The sequence below is a fragment of the Jatropha curcas genome, chromosome 8, assembly GCF_041381405.1.
Source record: "Jatropha curcas cultivar XTBG-Jc1 chromosome 8, XTBG_Jcur_1.0, whole genome shotgun sequence".
Taxonomy (NCBI): domain Eukaryota; kingdom Viridiplantae; phylum Streptophyta; class Magnoliopsida; order Malpighiales; family Euphorbiaceae; genus Jatropha; species Jatropha curcas.
In genome coordinates this window covers 3,062,145-3,084,958 of record NC_143158.1, presented here as the reverse complement: position 1 = coordinate 3,084,958, position 22,814 = coordinate 3,062,145, and the positions used below count along the sequence as shown (strand labels likewise).

Sequence of the window (22,814 nt, the reverse complement as noted above, 5' to 3'; positions counted from 1 at the left end):
TTTTCCTTTACTACCTCTTTCTCACAATTAAATTAGATCTTCCAAAGTTAAAATGTTAAACTTAATTGACCTTTTTTTAAATGTTAAACATTTGACTCGATTATAAATAATTTAATAGACCAACCTATAGGTTTGGGAAATTTTTATTTTATTTTTCTCATTTAAATAATTTATCATTATTATTGCTTATCATGATTTCTTTTTAAGATTTACTAATTAATACTTTTATTTTCTTTCTAAACAAACAAACTTACCTTTAATTACTTGAGAAGTTCATTGCATAAAAATATCTATTTCATAATGAAAGAAAAAATAATTGAATAATTTTTTAAAGGAAAAAAAAAAAAAAAAAAAAAAAAAAAAAAAGAGAGGGAGTAGGGTAGGTCAAGATTCCTGGAAATAAGCCCAATAAGGAGGAAAAGCCTTGAAAACAATAATAAATAAAATTATTATAAAATAAACAAAACTCCACAGTCAAGCATCAAAATGCTAAGCCACGTCAGCAAAAAGCTTAAGAATATTTCGACGTTGGGGCTTGAGCCTACCTTTAAATTACCATAAAAAGCAACTTTTTTTTTCCAACAAATGATAAATCCATATATAATAAGTAAAATGAGAGTGAATTTAGGTGAAATCTGAGGTGAATTTGGCAAGAATTTAATTACAAGCAAACAATATTAATCTCCCACTAAGTACATAGTTAATCAACTAATAATATCACGCTTCTTACATTTTCTGTGTTTGTTCTGTTTGAAGTTAAAATCTTTTTTTAATCCAGAGAGAGAGACAGAGAGGTCTGATTGTCTCAGTCTATTATATGTCGGCTTGTTCACATAAATAAAAAGCTGCCTTTGCTTTTGCTTTTGCTTCTGTTTCGTTCTCTGATTTCTCGGCGATAAGTCAGTTTTCCTTCTGGCTTTTTCTTTTTTTGATCCCCAAGTGAAATGGGAGATTTCCCATTTTTTTGTTTTTGTGAATTGTAAAGTGGGAATTTGGATTCCTTTCCCTTAACATTCTGATTTTCTCTCTCTTTTGGGTTCTTTTGAGTTTGATTTTTCATGGAGAAGATTCATCCACTGGATTTTTGGAAGAAGAGAAAATAGCTGGGAAAGGAAAATCTTCTATGTGTTTGCTTTGTTTAGTGAGTAATTTCAGTGCAAGTTAGTTAGTAAGTTAGTTAGGGTTTGATTTATTGAATTGAATGAGATTCTGGTATTTGTAAAAGCATTGAAGTCGATTCTTGTAAGTGAAGTGATTATGCAATTATTGGAGACGGAACTATAGCTGGGTTATGGTGAAAATAACAGAAGTTTGGTGTAGAGAAGTGTATGGTTAATATCTTTGTGAAAGAAAACAAGTGATTGGATTTCCTAAAGGAACAGTTTTTACCATTAGTACTCTGCAAAATGAAGGCTCCTCCAAATGGTTTTATGTCAAATTCTGCAGAAGGTTGGTGTCAGCTGTCTTTGCTTTAAATCCCCTTTCTTTGATTATATCGCATCACTTCTTTTTACTCTTTTGATTGGTGATTTATTCCTCAGCTAATGCTTCATGATTTATTTAAAGATTTGAGATGACCCTGGCGATTTCTTACTGTTTTCTACTTTTCTTTCGCTTGTGGGGCTAAATCAAGTTGATTGAAGGTGGAAAATAGGATTGGCAGTTATGGGTTCTTATTGTGTTCTCTTTCTCTTTTATTAGTCACTAATTGTTTTGGAAATCAGATTTTTCTGAAGCTATGTTGCATGCGTGTTTGATCGGGGTTGAAATTGTTCGTTAATTTACTTGCATCTCACAGAATTTGGAGCGACGAAGCTAAGTTCTGAATAATCCATAAATTGGGATCAATAATAGTATGCATTTGAGGATGACAAAGTTCACTGTTTTGTCCATAGACCGAGAATTTTTTTTCCAAATAAACTAAGATTTTATAACTGGATTGTTTTGTCTCTTAAAAAGAATTTTCTAACTTCAACATCTCCTTTCAAGCTTCTAATAAATTCTCTCTTTTCATGAACTTGTTTAGCATGGTTCTTTGACTGCCACTATAATTTTCAATTTTTTAAATCTTGAGATTCCAATCAATGAATCTCTTTCTAAGTTATTGGTAAATTTAAAAGGCAGGTTGTTGTCAGTCTAGGGAAAAAAGTTCCTCAATGACTATATCTTATAGTCATGGGGGAGAAAATGACAAACAAGCAAATGGAGATGGACATCCGCTGGAAAATTTTATTCAGCAATTTCATGAATTGTGGTTTCTTTAGCATACTGATGATATTTTGGATTGGTTCGAGAACAGGAGAAAGGAAGAGTATTAATTCAGAGCTATGGCATGCATGTGCGGGGCCGCTGGTCTCTCTGCCTCCAGTTGGAAGTCTTGTAGTTTACTTCCCCCAAGGCCACAGTGAGCAAGTACGTCCCATCCATTGAGTCTAGGAGAGCTACTATGCTGGATTGTGGTTTCTAATGCAATTTTCTACACGCTATGAATTTCAGGTCGCAGCATCTATGCAAAAGGAGACTGATTTTATACCAAGCTATCCCAACCTTCCTTCCAAGTTGATTTGTATGCTTCATAATGTCACATTGCATGTATGAAAGCCTTCTTGCTTGGAACAGCTAATTTATATTAATTGAATGTTTTTTTATGAAAAATGTTGCCTTTAAATAGATCTGGTATATATTATATATGAACACATCCTGGCTGGTGATTTCGTCTGTTATATAATTGGAAAGCAGTAAACGGGGGCTCTCTTTTGCATGCCTATCTGTTTTTTTTAGTTAATTTACTTGAGGGTGGGTTTGATGTATTACAATCTGAATGCTAGTCAAGGGCAGTATGCTGCCATAATAATTTTTGAACGGTTGCACAGGAACAAAGTGAAATAAAGTGCGAAAAGCTATTATGCTATTCCAAAGTTGAATGTTTACTGTTTATGTATGTATTTAATCAGGCTGATGCAGAAACTGATGAGGTCTATGCTCAGATGACCCTTCAACCTGTAAGCAAAGTAGGTCAGCTATTCAGTTTTGATGTTAATGAATTAATAACTTGACTATTTCTTTTTATTTGCACATACAAATATATTGAAGATTGCTTAAAATATGTAACCTGCAGTATGACAAGGAAGCATTACTGGCATCTGATATGGGCCTCAAGCAAAGCAGGCAACCTGCCGAATTCTTTTGCAAAACTCTCACAGCTAGTGACACAAGTACACATGGTGGATTCTCCGTACCTCGCCGAGCAGCTGAGAAGATTTTCCCACCACTAGTGCGTACAATAACTTCAAGTTCTATTTCCAATTTTGAAGTTCTATAAATGTGTATTATACATTGTGTATTTACATCCTATTTGATAGGATTTTTCAATGCAACCACCTGCCCAGGAGCTGGTAGCCAGGGATTTACATGATAATACATGGACATTTAGACATATTTATCGCGGTATTGACCCCTTCAACTCATATCTGCTCATATGCCCTAATCATATTTAAATAATGTATATGGATGAAGGCATGAAATTTCCCGAGTTTTAAAGTATGGTTTATGAGTATAATCATCAATTCTGGTTTCTTCCTACAGCAAGGTTTTCATTGGAGATTTTTTATATCTAAGTTTCTTTGAAAGGTTAACATTTTTGCTTGCATTTCTCCAAAAGTATAACAAAATTTTAATCTGCTTAATTTTATTATGAAGAGATTTATATTTTTTTTTTATCTGTCTTTGACCAAAATGAAATGAAGGTTTATGTATTTTTATGTTTTTAATTACTTTTGGAAAGCAGAACAGTGCATTGAACTGTGACTTCCTTGATCACAGGCCAACCAAAACGACATCTGCTGACTACAGGTTGGAGTGTGTTTGTCAGCACAAAAAGACTTTTTGCCGGTGATTCTGTTTTATTTATAAGGTACAAGATGAATTTGATAAGAAAAAATTTCAGCTGGAAATGTTGTTGTATTTAGCTGAAGTAATCTGATTTGATGTAGAGATGAAAAGTCACAGCTCCTCTTGGGCATTAGGCGTGCTAATAGGCAACAGCCAGCACTCTCTTCGTCAGTCATATCCAGCGACAGTATGCATATTGGAATTCTTGCTGCTGCAGCCCATGCTGCTGCAAATAACAGTCCATTTGCTGTATTTTACAATCCAAGGTAACGATGTGAATGTATTTTATTTGTCATAATTATCTCGTCACTGCTAGATAGGACTTCATGAAGGTCATGGCTGATAAATTTAATTGATTTAAATAGGGCAAGCCCTGCTGAGTTTGTGATTCCCTTCTCCAAGTATAACAAGGCAATGTATACACAAGTTTCACTGGGCATGAGATTCAGAATGATGTTTGAGACGGAGGAGTCAGGAGTTCGTAGGTACATGGGCACAATCACTGGCATCAGTGATTTGGATCCAGTGAGGTGGAAAAATTCACAATGGCGCAATCTTCAGGTATTGTTACCTGCTTAAAGTTTTAAACTCGGTTTATGATATTCTTTTTTGCTTAAAAAGACAATAGCATCTATCCATGCATAAATGATATATAGGATTGTTGTTTCTTTGAAGGTTTCACATTTGATCTCTCTTCAATTTTAACTAGTCCCTTGGTTCCATTATGGATCACGTTTAGATCATTTGTATTTCTCTATTTTATCTCTGCCAGATCCAGAATTCAAATCTCTGCACAGTCTGTTATCTTGTTCCTTTATGTTTCTTTTTGGGTTTCATTGTTTGATCTTTTCTAGGTGCAAATAATATATTTTTTTACCGCAAGTTCCATTGAGTGGCTTATATTTTAGCCTAAGCCAATCACTTTTCTTGATAGGTTGGATGGGACGAGTCAACTGCTGGTGAACGGCCAAGCCGAGTTTCAATTTGGGAAATTGAACCCGTTGTAACTCCTTTCTACATTTGTCCACCTCCATTTTTCAGACCCAAGTTCCCTAGACAGCCAGGGATGCCAGGTATATCATATTCATTTATTATCCTATTCTATAATGTACATATTATGTTCAGTCGTAAATATGCTGGAACTTACCTTTACAAATTTATGTGGTGTCTTGATTAAAACTCGAGAAGTTTTGCTTAAGTTGAAATGGAATTTGTTTTAGGAATGAAATGTTGGACACAGGTAAAACCAGAAAGACCTCACATGTCACTTCCCAAGTAACATCTCATGCAATTGATGGATGTCAAATAGTGTTGTGTGCATAGTTTCTTTCCACTATATCTATTATTTTCCTTTTTAACTGTTGCTAATTCTGTATAATCTGTTTGCATCATATCCTTTCGTTGGTCTATTATAACTTATCCCTAGTAGTGCTTTGCAGATGATGAGTCTGACATTGAGAATGCTTTTAAAAGGGCCATGCCCTGGCTTGGAGATGATTTTGGCATGAAAGATTCCCCAAGCTCAATTTTTCCTGGTTTGAGTTTAGTTCAGTGGATGAGCATGCAACAAAATAATCAGTTTCCAGCTGCTCAAGCAGGATTCTTCCCACCAATGCTTCCTTCCAATGCCTTGCACAATAGCCTTGGCTCTGATGATCCGTCGAAGATATTGAATTTTCAAGCACCTGGCCTTTCGGTACCAAGCCTCCAGTTTAACAAAGCGAACCCACAAAACCAAGTCAGCCAGTTGCCACAGACATCAATGGCATGGACTCAGCAGCAGCAACTGCAGCAATTACTGCAGAGTAATGTCAACCAGCAACAACCATCAAATCCTCAACAGCAACAGCAGCAACCTCACCCCCAGCAGCAACAACAGAGGCAGCAACCACAACCAACACAGCAACAACTGAACCAACAACAGCAGCCGCAGCCGCAGCCGCAGCCGCAGCCGCAGCCTCAGCCTCAGCCTCAGCCACAGTCTCAACAAATACGACAACAGCCTCCACAATTGCAACTGCAGCAGCAGCAGCAGATATTCCAATCACCACCAGTAAATAATGGTGTGGTTACCTCTAACCAAATTCCAAATCAAAATTTGCAGCAACCAATTGTATACTCTCAGCTGCAGCAGCAGCAGCTACTGGCAAGTAATAACCAATCCCAGAACATTCCATCTGCTAATAAGAACTCATATCCACTGACCTCTTTGCCACAAGACCCCCAGTTCCAGCAACAAATGGAGCAGCAATCTAACCTCTTACAGAGACACCAGCAGCAGACACAGCTGCAACAGTCTCCCCTGCAGTTGTTGCAACAAAATCTGTCACAGAGGGCACAGCCACAATCACAGTCACAGCCACAAGCGCAACAACTGTCGCAGCCTGGCCTCTCAGATCAACAGCTTCACTTGCAGTTGCTGCAGAAACTTCAGCAACAACAGCAGCAGCAGCAGCAGCAGCAGTTGCTTTCCCCTTCAAGCTCACCTTTGCAACCTCAATTGATACAACAGCAGACCCATCAACAAAACCTGCAGTTCCAGCAGTCAACTATTTCACAGAGCCAGCAGCAACCACTCGGTAGCAACAGCTTCTCAACGGCAGCACTCATGCAATCACAATCTTTTCCTGTCAGCCAGCACCATGCCCTTCAGAAATCTCCAACAATTAGAGCTCATTCCACTCTTACAGATGGAGATGCTCCATCTTGTTCAACCTCACCATCCACTAATAATTGCCAGATTGCACCATCAAATTTCCTGAACAGAAACCAACAAGCACCTGCTATATTGATGGGGGATTCAGTGATTGAGCCTGCAACAAATCTTGTTCAAGAGCTCAATAACAAGTCTGATATTCGGGTTAAGCATGAGTTTCCTGGTTCAAAAGCATCAGACCAACTAAAATACAAAGGTACAATAACAGATCAATTGGAAGCCTCCTCGTCTGGGACATCATATTGTCTCGATGCTGGAAACATCCAGCAAAATTTCTCACTCCCCACCTTTGGTTTGGATGGTGATGTCCAATCACATCCTCGGAACAGTCTGCCTTTTGCAACTAATATTGAGAGCTTGGCGCCTGATACTTTGTTGACAAGGGGATATGACTCTCAAAAAGATCTTCAAAACTTGCTAGCTAATTATGGTGGGACTCCAAGAGATATTGAGACAGAATTGTCCACTGCTGCAATAAGCTCTCAGTCATTTGGGGTGCCAATCATGCCCTTCAAGCCTGGATGTTCAAATGATGTTGCAATCAATGACTCTGGGGTTTTGAATGGTGGATTGTGGGCCAATCAGACTCAACGCATGCGAACATATACAAAGGTTTGCTGCACATACTCTTTCTCTCTCTGTGTCTCTGAAATTATTTAACTCTATAATCAAGGTAGATGAGATAAGAGGACATTTTCATGCCTAACGAAGAGTGAATTTTCTCTTTCTGGTTTTAGTTTTTATTATTATTACTACGTGTAGAGTATAAGATGCTTTGGAAGTAGGGTTGGATAGAAATGCTCAATGTTTGATTACTTCTTTTTGAATTTTAGATTAGTAGTTCCTGCATGCGATTAGTTGTTAGCTGTCAATCAACACCCCCTCTATGGTGAAGACAGCTTTGATGCAAGTTATTCTCAACTAAATTAACCAACAAAGCAGCTTTGAGCACTTAACATATACCATAATCTCTTCTTTAACAATTTTGTTTTCTGCATACAGTGATGGTTATTATGAAATTTTTAACTGATTCAAAATTTGCAGGTTCAAAAGCGTGGCTCAGTGGGCAGGTCTATTGATGTCACCCGGTATAAAGGGTATGATGAACTTAGGCATGACCTAGCTCGCATGTTTGGAATTGAAGGGCAACTAGAAGATCCACAAAGTTCTGACTGGAAGTTAGTTTATGTGGATCACGAAAACGACATACTACTTGTTGGCGATGACCCTTGGGAGTAAGTCAAGAACCAAACTTGCAAAGTAGTTTGTGTATAGATTCTCATCCATTTATATTCAACTCTCTTTTCTAATTGTTGGCAGGGAATTTGTTAGCTGTGTTCAGAGCATAAAGATCTTGTCATCTGCCGAAGTGCAACAAATGAGTTTAGATGGTGATCTTGGTAGTATGCCAGTTCCAAATCAAGCATGCAGTGGGACTGACAGCGGAAATGCATGGAGAGGACACTATGATGATAACTCAGCTGCCTCATTTAATAGATAAAGAGTCCGAAATTGAAAGTATGAGCTAGTGCCACAATTCCCACTATGGTCTTCTACAAACCTTTTGGCTGCACAGCAACAACCGCATGGCACCTATCAACTCAGGTGAAAACAGCTGACCCTTCCTTGAGGAACACTAGTACTGGAGAAAAAGTTGTTGCTCAGAGATGGCATCAATCATGTGTGATCTCTAAATCATCGGTGCTGCTGGAGTTTGAGCTCTTTGTAAAATAGTGGCATCAGGTGCTACATTCATAGGTGCAGCTGTGGTGTTACCATTTTCCATAATGTTAGAATCTACTTTGCAAATTCTGGCTTTCCAATATTAAATGGAAGGAAACTGGTAACGTAGGAGGGAAATAGAATTTTGGAAGTACAACGGAAAGGAAAGACAAAGAATAGATGTATAATATGATCTTTACCTAATTTGAAGCTCTGACAAACACTTGTAAATGCTTTGACGGTAACTGTCTCAATTACAGATTCAGTTTGTACTGTTAACAGAATTCTCTCTTCTGTTTTTTCTTCCTTTTGTAGATCTAAAATTCTTGAAAGGGATGTGAGTTATGAATTGCGAATTCATTGGAGCTTTTGCATTATGAAAATGTTCAAGAAAATAAACATTCGACCGTTTGTGAACAACGCCTCTTTTTTTTTTTTTTGTTTTTTTAAGTTTAAAACATTTTTTTATATCTGCTGTTACACCAGCCATAACCCTCTCTGACCATTGAGAGCTTTAAGCTTTAGCTCGATTCAAATCATTACACCAGAAGAGTAAGTTATTTGATCATGTTAAACCTCCTCTGTTGGCACATAAAATACCTTCTAACCAGTACTCTTTATTCACTGAACAAACGTAGTTATTGTGCCATAAATTCTTCATTATACATTTCTATAATCTCGAATGTGACGGACAAATAAACATTCCGTGACGTTAAGCTGTGAAGTCCATAGACTAGGGATTACAACCACGCGACTCCACATCAAATGGGTGATGGTAGGAAAACAAGTAAGATAAGCAAGTCCATGCTCAAATCTTACCATAGCCATCCCCTTGAAGTCCCATTTAAGGCTTCAAATGCACCCGAACATAAATTATTAAATAAAAAAAGCTACAGAGTTCATTTTTCCTTTCAATCTCAAAAGAGAGATCACTCCTGGATCATTTTAACCAAACACATCTTGACTTTTATGAAAGAGTAAATGCGAGCATGAGCCAGACACCCAGAGAAAAAAAAAAAAAAAAAAAAAAAAAAAAAAAGCGCTATAATTCACCGCAGAACAGTAAACCAGCGATCAATTTATACTAGAATGCTAGATTTATAATCCATAAGCCTTGAGGCAACTCAACCACAAAATTCAGTGATAAAAGCAAAAAACATCAAGAACAGACAACTAAGAGAGCACTGCCATCACATCAGAAGCTCTCAGTGCAATGTAGTTGGTACCATCACTTCCCTTGAAGTCATTCCCTGCGTACTTGGAGTACAAAACCGTGTTTCCTGGGGTGATTGATAGAGGTTTCCTGTTGCCTTCCTCATCAAGAGGTCCAGGCCCAACTGCTATTACCTGTTTTACCAAGTGCAGATAACATAACGACAAAAGATCAATTTTTGTAATGGTGCATTAGGAAAGAAGCGCAAGAGATGCCTCATCTTACTGTGCCAATTGAAGGTTTCTCTTTGCTTGCCTCTGTCAGCAACAAGCCTCCAGCCGTTTTCTCCTCAGCCTCAGCAACCTGCAATCAAATCCCAAAAAGAAAAAAACAAAAAAGGGGCAATTATATACTTTTAACCCCTTCACCTTTGTTACTAGAGAACGAATAATAATACAATTATCCAATGAGGTTCTGAACACCATACACACATCAGAAGATGGACAGATCTATGAATACCAACATCTTTTTATAACAACAATCAAAAGCTCTGAAAAATGAAAATCTGATAATTCCCAAACCAAGTACACATCGGAAGTGCAACAAACCTTTATGAAAACTCGGTCATTGCAAGGCTTGAGATCCTTGATATCATCTGTCTCAAGTACACCAACAATATCATCCTCCTTCAAGATAAGGTGTGGTGAACCATTGAACTCCACCTCAGTCCCAGCATACTTGGAATAGATGACCTGGGCGCCAGTCTACAAACAGAAGCGCGCATGAAGTCAGTAATGCAGTAACAATATATAACGGAGAGCAAAGAGTTGGGAAAACATCCAAGTAAATAAAAGATGACCTTGACAGAGATGTCCAGTTTGGTCTTCCCAATTGTCTTTCCCTCTCCAACAGCAACAACTTCTCCTCCTTGAGGCTTTGACTGTGCAGTTGTTGGGAGTAAAATCCCACCTTCAGTCTTCTCCTCTGCAACCTTGATCTTCACCAGCACTCTATCACCCAAAGGCTTAATCGAAGTGTACTACATAAATTCAAGCCCAATATGTAAGAGAAAAGAAAATAGCAAAAACATTGAAATTGACAACGGAATCTTATCCAAATTGTGGGTGAATCTCTGAATAAACATATGACCAATAAGATTAAAGTGACGTTCCCAATTCAAACAAGACAGTCCAGTAATATCCGGAAACATAAAAAGAAAATGTCAAATCAAATTCTGAGAAATATCATTTATAAAAAGACTCAGAGCTACTCAATTAGTCAGAGGTTACCTTGGGAGCAACCACAGTAGCAGCTTTGACAACCAAACCCCGAAAAGACCGCTGGGACAAACCTGCTGCCTTCAAGTTCCCAAAAGACGCAAACTTGACTGTCGAAGGTCTTAGCCCTTCAAAGGACGCCAAGTTCCTAGCCGTAACTGAAATTGATGATGCTGTGAGCTGAGCTGTAGCCATTTCTAGACCTAATTCGAGCAAACAAAGACAGATTACAATTAATGAAAGCCCTGAGTTAACTCAAAAAACAACCAGATAATGTTTAAGTATTACCTTTTAATTATGGTATTATGGGATTGAAGAAGGAAGAAAAGAGTAGAGTTGAGCTGAAATGGAGGAGCCTAGAAGATAAAACCCTAGAAGCAGAGATTTCGGTTTAAAAATGGGTTTTATCAGATGATAAGAGAGACTTCTAGAATTTTGTTGAGTAAGTGAGAGCGCTACTGGCCAGTGGGAAATACGCCATCAGAGAGTTCTAGACATGGAAACTAGAGTATTTTGGGCCTTTTACGGTGGCAACAAACATGTCCAATGAACAAAATGGGCCCTTAATTGGACCTTAATGAGTGTTCTTGACCACAGTGGGCCTTCTATCAACTTTTGAAATCTCCACTTATGGCTAAAAGGAGTGAATATACAAGGCATGAGATCCATGATAGGTGAAGTGAAATTGTATGATCTGTCTCTCCGCTTTTCACGGTTAATGGAGTGGGACCAAATACTAGAAGCTTGTCCGTTGTACCTTTCGACATTCGAGTTTGACTTCTAATCAAAGTCAGTCACACACACTCTCTTTGGAGCTCATCCATGACGCAAATGCAAGAAGCAGCCGTTTTTTTCTTTTTTTTCTCAATACGCGTCGTTTGGTCAAAAAAACATCATTCCTCCACCTGACACTGCAAAGTCCGGCGCATCGTTGGGCCGCCCCACCCCAGTTTAATTTTATATGACGTTTCATTTGAAATAAGAATTTAGTTTGCACACTAGACGGTGCCTTGCTAATCGCGCCAGCTTGTGAATTATAAAATTAATGTAATAAGAAAATACAAATATTAATAATAGCTATCATTTTAAAACAAAAACAGTCACAATAAAATGAATTTTTTTAATAATTAATAATCTAACACTGCATTTTTTGATATGTAAATTACTTTTTTTTAAGAATATATATATATATATATATATATATATATATATTACTTGAATTTCTTATTCATTCAGATAAGAATTCATTTAAATTTTATAACTTGAAAATCAAATTTTAAAGATTGCAAACATCTCAAAAAATATAGTAATATAATAAAATATAATGCACAATAAAAAAACAAAAGTATCCTTTATTCAGAAAAATAAATTGAACTTGATAATCAATATAAGGTAAAAGACGTGATAGATAAAGAAAAGAGAGGGAGGACAAAAATGAACGGAAAAAATAAAAGAGTTTCGTATATTCAAGCAAGACATAAAAAAATGAAATGCATGAAAATTATGAGTAGAAAAATTAAAAATTAGAATATTTATAGAGGTTAATTTGTAAATAGATCATGAAAATAGGAGGAGGTTCTAATTTGATGAAGGCATATTTTTCTTTTTTGAATTTTAATTTTAGTGATATATATTTTAAAATAGACATATTATTTTAATTTTTAATATAGAGAACACCAATAGCCACATAAAAACATATTGTGTGCTTAAAATTCATGAAAGCTAAATTCATAAAAAATCATCAATTAGAGGATAATGTTTGACGAGGAAAGCCATAAATTTATGCGTTTTTTTTTTTTTTTTTTTTTTACCTTTCAATTTTAAAGCTCCTTCGATTTATAGATTTTAATTGAATTTTAATATGCATATAAATCTGTTTGTATTTATATGTTGTAAATCCGAAACACAGTAAATAAAATTTTTCCAATTGATGCACAAACTGTCATCGATTCAATTAAATAAGATAAAAAAAGTGGAAAGAAATAAGGCATTCGCAGTGTGTAATGCATAAATCATCATTGATTAATTTCATTAAAAAAATATGAAAATGTTTGAATAATGTTACAAAATTAAGAAGGTATGGAGAAATAATAATTAGGCAATATTAAGAGCCCGTTTGCAAATAAATTCTAGAAAAACTTGTGGAATTCATTTGAAATTCTAAAATATTATGTTTGAAATGAAAAAAAACACAGATTTGAATTTTACGAATTGAATTTTATGAGATTGGGTATGACTAACTCAAACTTTACTAACATTGATTGAATTTGTAAATGAATTCTACAAAATTGACCATTTTAATGTTTATTGATAAAATTACTCTCTACCATAAACTCAACTATTTTTACTTTTTTTTTCTTTTTTATTTTTTAATCCAATACTGACATTAGTTTATATATTTTTTTCCCTTTTATTTTTATTTTTTTTGAAAATTTCATACCAGTAATGACGTTTTTTTTTATAAGTATAGTAATAACCTTAGTTAATATAATTATAAAACTATAGAAACTTCAACAATTATTTTCAAATGCAATTAAAAACAATAGTAACATTTTTAATTTTTTTTAAGTTTTCAAATTAATTACTTAAATCAAAAAATTTTTTTATCTCAATTAAAAATAATTATTATGATGAATATTACTGCTTATATAATTAATTAATTAGCATGAAATATTAACGTACTTATTTATATGAAATTTATTATTTAGATTTTAATAAAAAAAAATGACAAGTTATTATATTGTACATAATAAACATAATTGGTGTATGTTATCTATTTTTGTTAAATTATTATGTCAAGAGTGTTATAAGAAATACATACAAATGAATTTTCATTTAAGAATTTATTCCAAACATAAGTTTGTGAAATTCAATTGAATTTCTTATTTTAAATTGTAGCATACTAAACATGACAAATTCATTTGCAAATGAATTCTATTTGGAATTCATTTACAAATGAATTCTACAACCATGATTCATTTATTCCAAACTGTGATTATATTTTATAATGTTGAAGACAATAAAGACAATCTTAAATAAGTGAGTTACATTTTCTAATTTACAGCTCATGCAATTTAATTTTAAGAGCTAAATTTTTACTGGCCAACTGAAAATTAAATACTTAAATTCTATAAACTCTCTTTTTTTAGTGGAGATGTCACATAAACACATGTGAGAATGACCATGATTCTCCTTTATATATATATATAATGATATGGATATAATTTCCGTTGTCATAATTAACACAAACAAAAAGAGATTTTGAGACGTGTTAAATATAGATCCTAATAGCCATTAATCAAATTCATTGGTAATTTACTTATAATTTGAGCTTCTAATAAATTGAATTTATCTTTGTAAAAAAAAAAAACAATTTAATTGATTTACTTCCTCGTTGCCATTTACTACTTTTTTTAATATTTTTTTCCTAATATGGAATTAACCCACACACTTTATATAATTCTCTATTTGAAAAATATTTATCCAACTTTATTTTTTTTTTCATTGAGAGACAATTCAAAAGAAAATATTGGCAATTGATTTAAAATACCTCAACTAAAAACGCATGCAAATTAATAATTGTTTCAATCACTAACAAAAACACAAAGGATTAAAGAACAAATGAAGAAGGTCCCACGACATGCGAGCAACAAAATGTTTCTGACGCGATGTAAAAGTTTGTCGTTTTACTTCTCTTCCCCAATTTTATATTTTCCATGTTATTTTTTCTGTTTAGCATTGAGATGCGACTGATGAATTGAATCGCACGATAAATAAATTACACACGTGACTCCAATTTTAGTAAAATAAATAGAAATAAACACACGTGCGTTCAACTCTCATCTAAAACCCCCGCGTAGCAGTGGAAGATTGCTTAGCTGGCTCGCCACGTGGATCATTCTTAACTCTTTTCTGCATACTTTCTACCGGAACGCGTCTCTTTTGCGTTGACGATTGCCAGCGTCCCCCACATATATAAGCGCAGAGCCGCAAAATCTTATCCCCAACAAGCATCTTCAGCTAATCCACAAGAAACAGAACCAAAGAAAGCGTTCAATTCATACTCCTACTCACTAAAATAAAAGCAAAACAAAAGACAGAATCTTTAATTGGCCAGAAAATGGTGAAACACACAACCGATAAGCCTGCCGACAGAAGTGATTCTAAGTACAAAGGTGTCCGCAAGCGAAAATGGGGGAAATGGGTTTCTGAAATCCGTTTACCAAACAGTAGAGAGCGAATCTGGTTAGGATCATACGATTCAGCAGAGAAAGCGGCGCGTGCTTTCGACGCTGCACTCTTTTGCTTACGTGGCCGAACTGCCAAATTCAATTTCCCCGATAACCCACCTGAAATAGCCGGCGGAAGGTCCCTTTCCCCACCCGAAATTCAAGCGGCGGCTGCTAGGTTTGCGAATTCGTATCCTTCGAGAAAACAATTGGAGAATTCTTCAACGGATCAATCTGTAACGGAATTGCAAGCGGAGTCTCCTTGTCCTTCAGTAGTGTCGGATTTGACTGCGCAGATAGATGGTAGTGAACTGATGATGGACATACCGTTCTTGGATTTGTTAGCGAATACGGATTATGGGATATTTCCGGGATTTGATGATCTTCATAACGATTTTTTTTCACCGTTAACAGGACCTGGCCCTGACTTGGTAGAGGAGAATTTAGATGGTGTTGTAGCACAAGATTCATTCCTTTGGAACTTCTAAAGATACAAATTTCTTTTTCTTTAGATTTATTTTCGGGTCGGATAGTTCTGGACAGTTTTAGTATCCAGACTTACTGACAATTTTTTCTACCCGGGTTTAATAGTTTCGGGTACTGAATTTGATGGACAAATTTTTGATGGCCAACCTTCCTATTCCTGATAGACAGCAGTATAAATTTGAAGTTAAAACACGTAACGGTCATTGTTTTTATTATTTGGTAGTTTTTTTGTTTGAACTGATTACAGTTTGTGCTAAGTTTGTCAATTTTGTAATTATTTATTGAATTTAATAATTAGGGAGTTTAGAATCACAATATTCATGTGCGGAATTTAAGTGAATGTCTCATTCTCAGCATCTTCTTTTTTATTTATAGAACACGTTGGAAAACTGTGCATTTTGGCTGACAGGGACCTAACATAAAATGCGTCCAATTCAAAATCTTCTCATCAACTATTATTTATATTACGAAAAGAAAAAATTGTTTCAATATTATAATCAAATTAGTATACAGGAACATTTTTAAAAACACTAACTATAAAATCTTTAAATTATAATTATAATTTTATTAATATTTTTTATCATTCTATATAAAAAAGAGATCAAAGCACTAAAGAAAATCATAAATTAGCGACTTGATAGTTATTTTGACTACAATTTAAAATATTATTTCTCAGTTAATTGACAATTAAAAAATATTATTATTTACAAAATGATTGAAATATTAATGAAATCACAACTTAGAAATATTCATAATTAGTTTAAATAAAATAGAGATCCTCATGTGTTAATTTAGCTTAATTTAGCTATAATATAGGAGATTTTTATTTATTATTATTATTATTATTATTATTATTATTGTTGATTAGTTAAGGGGGAATGTATTGGGACCACCATCACTATATTGACTATGTAGGGTAAAGAAATTAAAATAGGCCAATTTTTATTTTTTAGTGCATTACTTGTTTCTTGAATTAGTGAAGCTTTTCAATGTTATAAGTGAAAAAAAAAAAAAAAAGTCACACGTTGCACTTTTTAATTCAAAGCCATACAGGAAGAGTTTAGTCATCATATTCACAAATAGATCCAAAAACAAAACTGTTTGAGGCTAAAATGACTGTAGAAAGTAAAAACTGATAAAATTTTTTTATTGATAAGCAAAATTATAGTAGCTATATCATTTATCATTATTTAAATTTCACTAACACTAAATCCCATTTATCAAATTTATAATTTTGTGAGTCTAACGACTCTAATTTCACAATAAAGAAGTTTTTTTTTTATATTATTAATTAAAATTTAATAGCTGAAATAGTACTATTCTCTTAATTTATCACATTGGTAAAATTTTTGTGATCAAACATTTTACATTCCAGACTTCTCGCTATTTATATTAATGAAAAATTCCACCAGACCAAACATGATACACATGTGTTTTAATTAAAAAGAATACCTCATATTTGTAAAGATACTTAGGTATAATAGACCACCCATCCTCTGCAACTTAGGTAAAGTGCAACTCACAGTTGACTCCAAGCACCGCTAACTGTTGACCTTCTAGAAATTCCTTTCGATCAGATGTGGATTCGTCATTCTTATTCCATAGCACCATTCATCGAAGCAGCGTAATGGCAGCCACGTGTTCCGTTTTCCACATGGATACAGTAAACATAACCACGTGTAATGCTCTAAATTAAATCTTAATCCTGATCGTACGGTACCAGCTTTCCCACCTGTAACCTTCCACGTTCCGATCCCAGCAACATCGCCGCGGCTTTTCCTCCGTAAGTCAACGTGGCATTGTAATAAGCCTCCACGAGCTCTACTCATTGCGTCTCCTACTTCCCCTCCTATACCCTCGGTTTTTATTGCACTCCAAAATGCTGAGATTGATAAGAAGACGACGCTGAAATTGATAAGGAAGGAAAGAACTGTTGTTTATGAGATATGGTGAGGCCGAGCGAGGGTGGTAGAGGAGAAAAATATAAGGGAGTGAGGATGAGAAAATGGGGGAAATGGGTGGCGGAGATACGGCAACCGAATAGCAGAGGTAGGATTTGGCTAGGGTCTTATAACACTGCAGAGGAAGCAGCTAGAGCCTATGATGCTGCGCTTTTTTGCTTACGTGGACCTTCTGCGATTCTCAATTTCCCAATGAATCCACCGGATATTCCTTCAGCAACTGATCTCTCGCCGTCTCAGATTCGGGATGTTGCGTTTAGGCATGCACGAAAGGGCCCGGAGATGACGGCATCGGAAGAGGCGTCTGGGTTGTTGAAGGAGTCGTCAGAATTGCGTGGAGAGACTTATTTTTTTGGCCTGCCACGCAGCGTAGAGTAGAAAGTTCGGAAAGGATTTCCAGTGGTGCATATTATCAAACACCTGGTGTGTGGATAGTTTAAGTTTATTAGCTGAGGCCCTTTTTTTGCTTTTATTTCTTCAAGATTTTCCTTTGTTCAATATTCTAACTTACGTAGACTTCGCTCCATGGATTTTGATTTATATAGTCCATTTTGAGGCCAAGAAGGCTCCAATAGCTAGGAATTTTATATGGTTTTGCTTATTAATATATAGAGGATTGAATTTCGTCTAGTTGGCAAAATTTCATTTTAAGAGAAATGTTGCAATTAACAATGTGAATAGTGAATGATGAATTGAAAATTTGGTATCTTACAAAGCATAATTGCAATTAGAAACCCTATCTAATAGACATCCCTTACTTATCGGGGTTCAATTTCCCTTTCTTGCTTGATATTCAATGGATCCCATGCAAAGAGCTTGCACTGCCAACCTCGCTGTACTGCCAAAGTTGGTCGCTCCAAATGTTGCATTTGAAACTGGTAACTGACAATTCTGTTTCCCAACGCATGCCTATAAAGACAGAACACAACAGAGAATGCAATTTTCAATCATAATTTGGTTCATATAAATGGAAAAAGCAAAAAAATGAATGTTTAGTATAATTACCCTTTCCACAGCAGAAACGCTATGAGTAGCCTCGAAATCCCCCTTATTGAATGATCCGCAACTTCCCTGTGGGTCGCCGTAACTGGCAAATTCTATGTCGGAAATGATTCGACCACCGGTACAAGACAGTTCTAATGTGCTTCCTTCATATGCACTCCCACAAATAGTTCCAACTGTAACAATCTGGAAAGATACATTTGAAGGGTTTCCACCAACTTCCTCGAACAAAATTAATGTGTTTCTACCCTTCTTCAGAAATGATCTTGGGACATGGTACCTGATTGATGATACAAACATTAATTTTCCTGTCTGTATTCAGAAACATTGTAGATAAGTGATGTTACAATACCATCTTTGACTAGAATTTCCACAGTTGGTTAAACATTTGTCGCCGCTATAATTGCCGCGGTAATCACATGTACTGCTACATCCGTTGCTATCAGAAATCTGCGTTGGCCAAAACCTTCCCAGGCTACGTCCATTTACCCAGGCATGACCTTTGCCCATGCCTTGCAAGTCCAACACCACAGGGTCGGTTCCTGAGGGAGCTTGAAATTTGGTCTTGTACCAAGTCATGGCTCTCCCAACAGGAAGTTCATCAGATGTCCTGAACAGATTTCCATGGAGCGAATTTGGATCGTAGAGTCGTTTTGCCTCCCCATGTAATCCAATCTTCATTCCACGAAATTAATCAATCATATATATAATTAGTCTAAACTGTTAACTACTAGTTTTAATGACAACTTACTTTGTAAGCCCACAGGTTTGATGACAAATCAATTGTTGTGTTTCCATGAATCAATTGAACAGGGCCTCCTGCTATGCCTTCAGGTCCCTCATCGAAAAATTCACCATAATTCTGCAAAATATAACATGATCATACATTAGATTGAACTTCTGAATATTTTCATGGCAATTCAGGTCCAATTTATTTATACATTATCAAATAAACACCTGCAATCCAACGGTAACACTGAGCAAAGTTATTATATTTGGTCCTGGATTTAGCAGAGCAGGTTTTTCAAATACGAAAGTGTATCCCCATTGTGAACCTGTAGTTTTTGTAATCAGTGTAAATGAAGATTATTAGTATGGATTATAGATTAAACGTATAGGACATGATTATTATTATTAATAATTACCTATAAGCCTCCGATTAACATAAGCATAAAGGACTTGCCCTGAGAAATTCACATGCAAGGTAACGTTGTTCTTGATTGTATCATTGTGATCAACTCTGCGTTGCAGAAGTTCTAAATGAAGAAAAGCCTGGAGATAAGATAATATAATTGCCTTTCCTAGATAAATAATATACGTACCTAGTACTGTACCATAAATAGTCGCTTGCATCAGAAGTTGCTTCTTTTTGCTCAAGAAGCTGTTTTGCTCTGAAGTTACCATTTCCGTTAAGGGCGTCTCTTATGTTCTCTGGTGCCCACATCCATGATAGTGTTTGAGGATTATCATTCTCATGTAGTTTCTTTACCATCAAAGATGTCTGAACATTAACCTGTTTAAACCCAGAAACGTTAATGTGTTAAGGACTAATTAGTTCGCTTTTAAAAAATAGATCAATCAGAGCAATGACTGAACAGTAATTAAGCTGCAAAATATTATCTAGACTTACCTTTGCACTGTTGAAAACTTCATTCTTGCAACCTTGGAGGATACTAACAGACCAGGCAGGCACAAAGTACATGCCATCTTGTTGCAAGTCAATATTCGCGTCTTCATTTTTTGTATTGCTCAAGAAACAGAATCTCTCGTCAGTAGCAAGGTCTGTGTATGTCGTCAGCTGATTCATAAAATTAAAATTTCATCACTTTCTTTAAATTAAAATTTCGATATATATATATATATATATATATATATATATATATATATATATATATTTAACACTGATCAGTTCATACCTCAACCCAACCATCCAAGAATTTCTGGGTTGTGACTGTGCTGTAAGTACTAGTCAGTATACTTTCCCCTAATTTTATCGCTGCATGCAAGTTCTTGAGGTGTCCCCATTTGGGCTGATTGTAACTTCCTGAAAAACGATGTTAAAACTTTTATTGACTAAAACAATAGAGAAATGGGTCTTAATTTTTAAATTAAAGGGAGTGATTATCATTATTGTTTAACCATATTCGTTCAATGGTGCATCATAGTCATAGGATGTTGTAATAAATGGGCCTCCTGATGTGCGTCCAAAGTTGGTTCCTCCATGATACTGTAATTAAGAAAATAGTAAATACTTTTTAAGTATCTTTTTAATTGAAGAACAAGAATTTAGGGAAGTGATTCTGATCTAACCATATAATAATTCTGCAAGATACCACCATACTGGAAAAAACGTGCAACAGCAAATGCCAAATCTTCTGCAGGTCTATATGGGTCTTTTTGTCCCCATTTCTTGAACCTACAAAATCTCTTTTTTTTTTTTTAAATTTTAAATTAAAATATTAGGAAAACAAAGAGAAAAGAAAATAAAGAAATTAAGAAAACTAACCATCCAGTCCAGTTTTCTGTCCACATTTTAGGATTTGAAGCATTGTTTGGATAAAATTTATCACAGTAGAATCCATTACATGTGTTGATCTGAAAAATGAAAACCAATCTATGTAATATTGATCAAGTGCTTATGTTAATTATATATTAATTTAAGAAATCTCAATATATATGAAAAATATAAATTAAAAAACATATAGGTACCACAGAAGGTGGGGCATCAGATTGTTGGCACATAATCCAAGGAACACCAATATTTTGAGCTACAGCCATTTGAGCACACCATTGAACATATGATTTCCCTGCTTCTCCATAATAACTCATAATGTTTCCATACTCATTCTCTATCTGTTTGTAATCATTCAAATATGGGCATTTATTGTTTAGCACTCAAGCAACAGCTACTTGTAATAATTAATTCACTCATGAAAGATGGCAACTGAAAGATACCTGTGCAAGAATTATTGGTCCTCCTTGTGATGCAAAGAGCTCAGCCTCTTTAAGCATGTTCACAATTCTTGTAGTAAAAATTTGCATTTCATTCTGTACAAAAAACACTTTTGTATTTAGATTTGTTGCAACTAAAAGTTAATCTCTAAACCAAAGTTAATCAACGTTGAAATTAAAACCTTGTAAATGTCATTATCGGTCCTTAGTTTAATCCCTGGAATATTGTGTAGCCATACAGGAAAGCCACTGTCAAAGCATATAAAAATGTACGTATGAACATTAATTGAAGTTCTTAATTATAATTATTTTATCAGTTAAAAGATCTAGAAAGGAAATTTAAGATTTACCCATAATTCCATTCAGCACAAGCGTAAGGACCGATGCGAACAATTCCCCATAGTCCTGCTCTTTGAACTTCTCGGAAAAATTTTATGAAGTTTAAGTTGCCACTGAAATTATACTGAGACATAAAAAGAAAAAGAAGTTTTAACATTGAAGTTATGTATTTAAACATTTTGGAAAATATACACATGTAGATCAACATTTGAATTCTGGGTTCTAACCTCACGACGGCGAGGCTCATGTGCATTCCAAAAAATATATGTTTCAATAGCATCAAGGCCACCTTCCTTTGCCTTGTGAATTAGATCAGGCCACATCTGAAACAGATACAAAAATAATTTGGAACTCTAAAAATACAGAAAAGTATTATACATATATACATGTATATGCTAATCGATTATATATACCTCAGCAGTACTTCGAGGATAATGAATTGATCCAGAAATGATAAGTTTTCGTTGGCCATTGATGATGATAGCTTTCGCATCATATTCAACTTCACCTGCTGCTAAGCATGAACCAACTAACAATGCAAAACTCACAGTAAGAAGAGTTCCAAACCAAGAACTCGACATTTTCTTTAGCAATATCGTGACTTGATGCTACGACTGTTTATCCATGTGGAGGCTCCTTTTATAATAAGAAATGATGGTGGATAGGATAATGATATTGCAGAGATAGAAGAAATCTGATATGACCCCCTAATTGTAGCATGTACAGTTAATATATATCAATCTTCATGCAAATACGTAAATAATCTCAAGTATCTAAATTTGGATTTATTGAATTAGTTATTTTGAAATTTTTTTGGTAATATATATATATATATATATATATATATATATATATATATATATATAATTTTATTTAGTGATTAGTGTTCAATGTCGCACAAGTGTGGTTGTAGTTAGTTATGGGAAATAGGATTTAGGTAGTCCATAAGAAATGGCTTCTTGTAAATAATTCTAAGTATCTAAAATTCTAAGTATGAAGTTGGCTTGCAATGTGATAGTGTGCTTCTACTTTCACTAGAAGATTAAGAGACTGTTTGGTGTAAATAAATTGTATTACAAAACTTAG

The 22,814-nt window shown here is 34.9% G+C and overlaps 5 protein-coding genes across 7 annotated transcripts; 3 read left to right on the top strand and 2 right to left on the bottom strand.

Moving 5' to 3' along the window:
* The first annotated feature begins 654 nt into the window (after positions 1 to 654).
* On the top strand, positions 655 to 8,613 carry LOC105638003 (auxin response factor 19). Of its 3 annotated transcripts, none has more exons than XM_012221704.4 (13): positions 655 to 1,449; positions 2,300 to 2,412; positions 2,497 to 2,592; positions 2,955 to 3,002; positions 3,119 to 3,274; positions 3,363 to 3,447; positions 3,823 to 3,913; positions 3,993 to 4,157; positions 4,257 to 4,452; positions 4,826 to 4,964; positions 5,331 to 7,219; positions 7,652 to 7,842; positions 7,928 to 8,613. In XM_012221704.4, the coding sequence occupies exons 1-13, from the start codon at positions 1,407 to 1,409 to the stop codon at positions 8,106 to 8,108; spliced, it is 3,393 nt and encodes a 1,130-aa protein (XP_012077094.1). In that variant the 5' UTR covers positions 655 to 1,406; the 3' UTR covers positions 8,109 to 8,613. The 3 variants fall into 3 exon arrangements, with proteins under 3 accessions (XP_012077094.1, XP_012077093.1, XP_020536533.1); XM_012221703.4 differs by having other exon boundaries at positions 658 to 1,449; positions 2,955 to 3,011; XM_020680874.3 differs by lacking the exons at positions 655 to 1,449; positions 2,300 to 2,412; positions 2,497 to 2,592 and having other exon boundaries at positions 2,967 to 3,015.
* Positions 8,614 to 9,377: 764 nt separating this feature from the next.
* CPN20 (chaperonin 20) lies at positions 9,378 to 11,219 on the bottom strand. Its single transcript, XM_012221702.4, has 6 exons — positions 11,048 to 11,219; positions 10,772 to 10,962; positions 10,342 to 10,521; positions 10,091 to 10,246; positions 9,768 to 9,845; positions 9,378 to 9,676 (listed from the first exon to the last, which is right to left on the bottom strand). Exons 2-6 carry the CDS (start codon positions 10,952 to 10,954, stop codon positions 9,503 to 9,505), a joined length of 771 nt encoding a protein of 256 aa, XP_012077092.1. The 5' UTR covers positions 10,955 to 10,962; positions 11,048 to 11,219; the 3' UTR covers positions 9,378 to 9,502.
* Positions 11,220 to 14,750: 3,531 nt separating this feature from the next.
* Positions 14,751 to 15,789, top strand: LOC105638001 (Integrase-type DNA-binding superfamily protein). The gene has a single exon (XM_012221701.4). The coding sequence runs from the start codon at positions 14,880 to 14,882 to the stop codon at positions 15,474 to 15,476; it is 597 nt and encodes a 198-aa protein (XP_012077091.1). The 5' UTR covers positions 14,751 to 14,879; the 3' UTR covers positions 15,477 to 15,789.
* Positions 15,790 to 17,420: 1,631 nt separating this feature from the next.
* On the top strand, positions 17,421 to 17,813 carry LOC105638000 (ethylene-responsive transcription factor ERF018). Its single transcript, XM_012221700.4, has one exon. It carries the CDS (start codon positions 17,421 to 17,423, stop codon positions 17,811 to 17,813), a length of 393 nt encoding a protein of 130 aa, XP_012077090.1.
* Positions 17,814 to 18,100: 287 nt separating this feature from the next.
* On the bottom strand, positions 18,101 to 22,372 carry LOC105638357 (beta-galactosidase 15). The gene is made up of 18 exons (XM_012222148.4): positions 22,142 to 22,372; positions 21,956 to 22,051; positions 21,740 to 21,852; positions 21,572 to 21,638; positions 21,393 to 21,485; positions 21,147 to 21,290; positions 20,944 to 21,032; positions 20,748 to 20,853; positions 20,577 to 20,664; positions 20,354 to 20,481; positions 20,068 to 20,235; positions 19,760 to 19,950; positions 19,583 to 19,677; positions 19,395 to 19,492; positions 19,189 to 19,299; positions 18,790 to 19,112; positions 18,441 to 18,717; positions 18,101 to 18,344 (listed from the first exon to the last, which is right to left on the bottom strand). The coding sequence occupies exons 1-18, from the start codon at positions 22,307 to 22,309 to the stop codon at positions 18,204 to 18,206; spliced, it is 2,496 nt and encodes an 831-aa protein (XP_012077538.1). The 5' UTR covers positions 22,310 to 22,372; the 3' UTR covers positions 18,101 to 18,203.
* Positions 22,373 to 22,814: the final 442 nt, after the last annotated feature.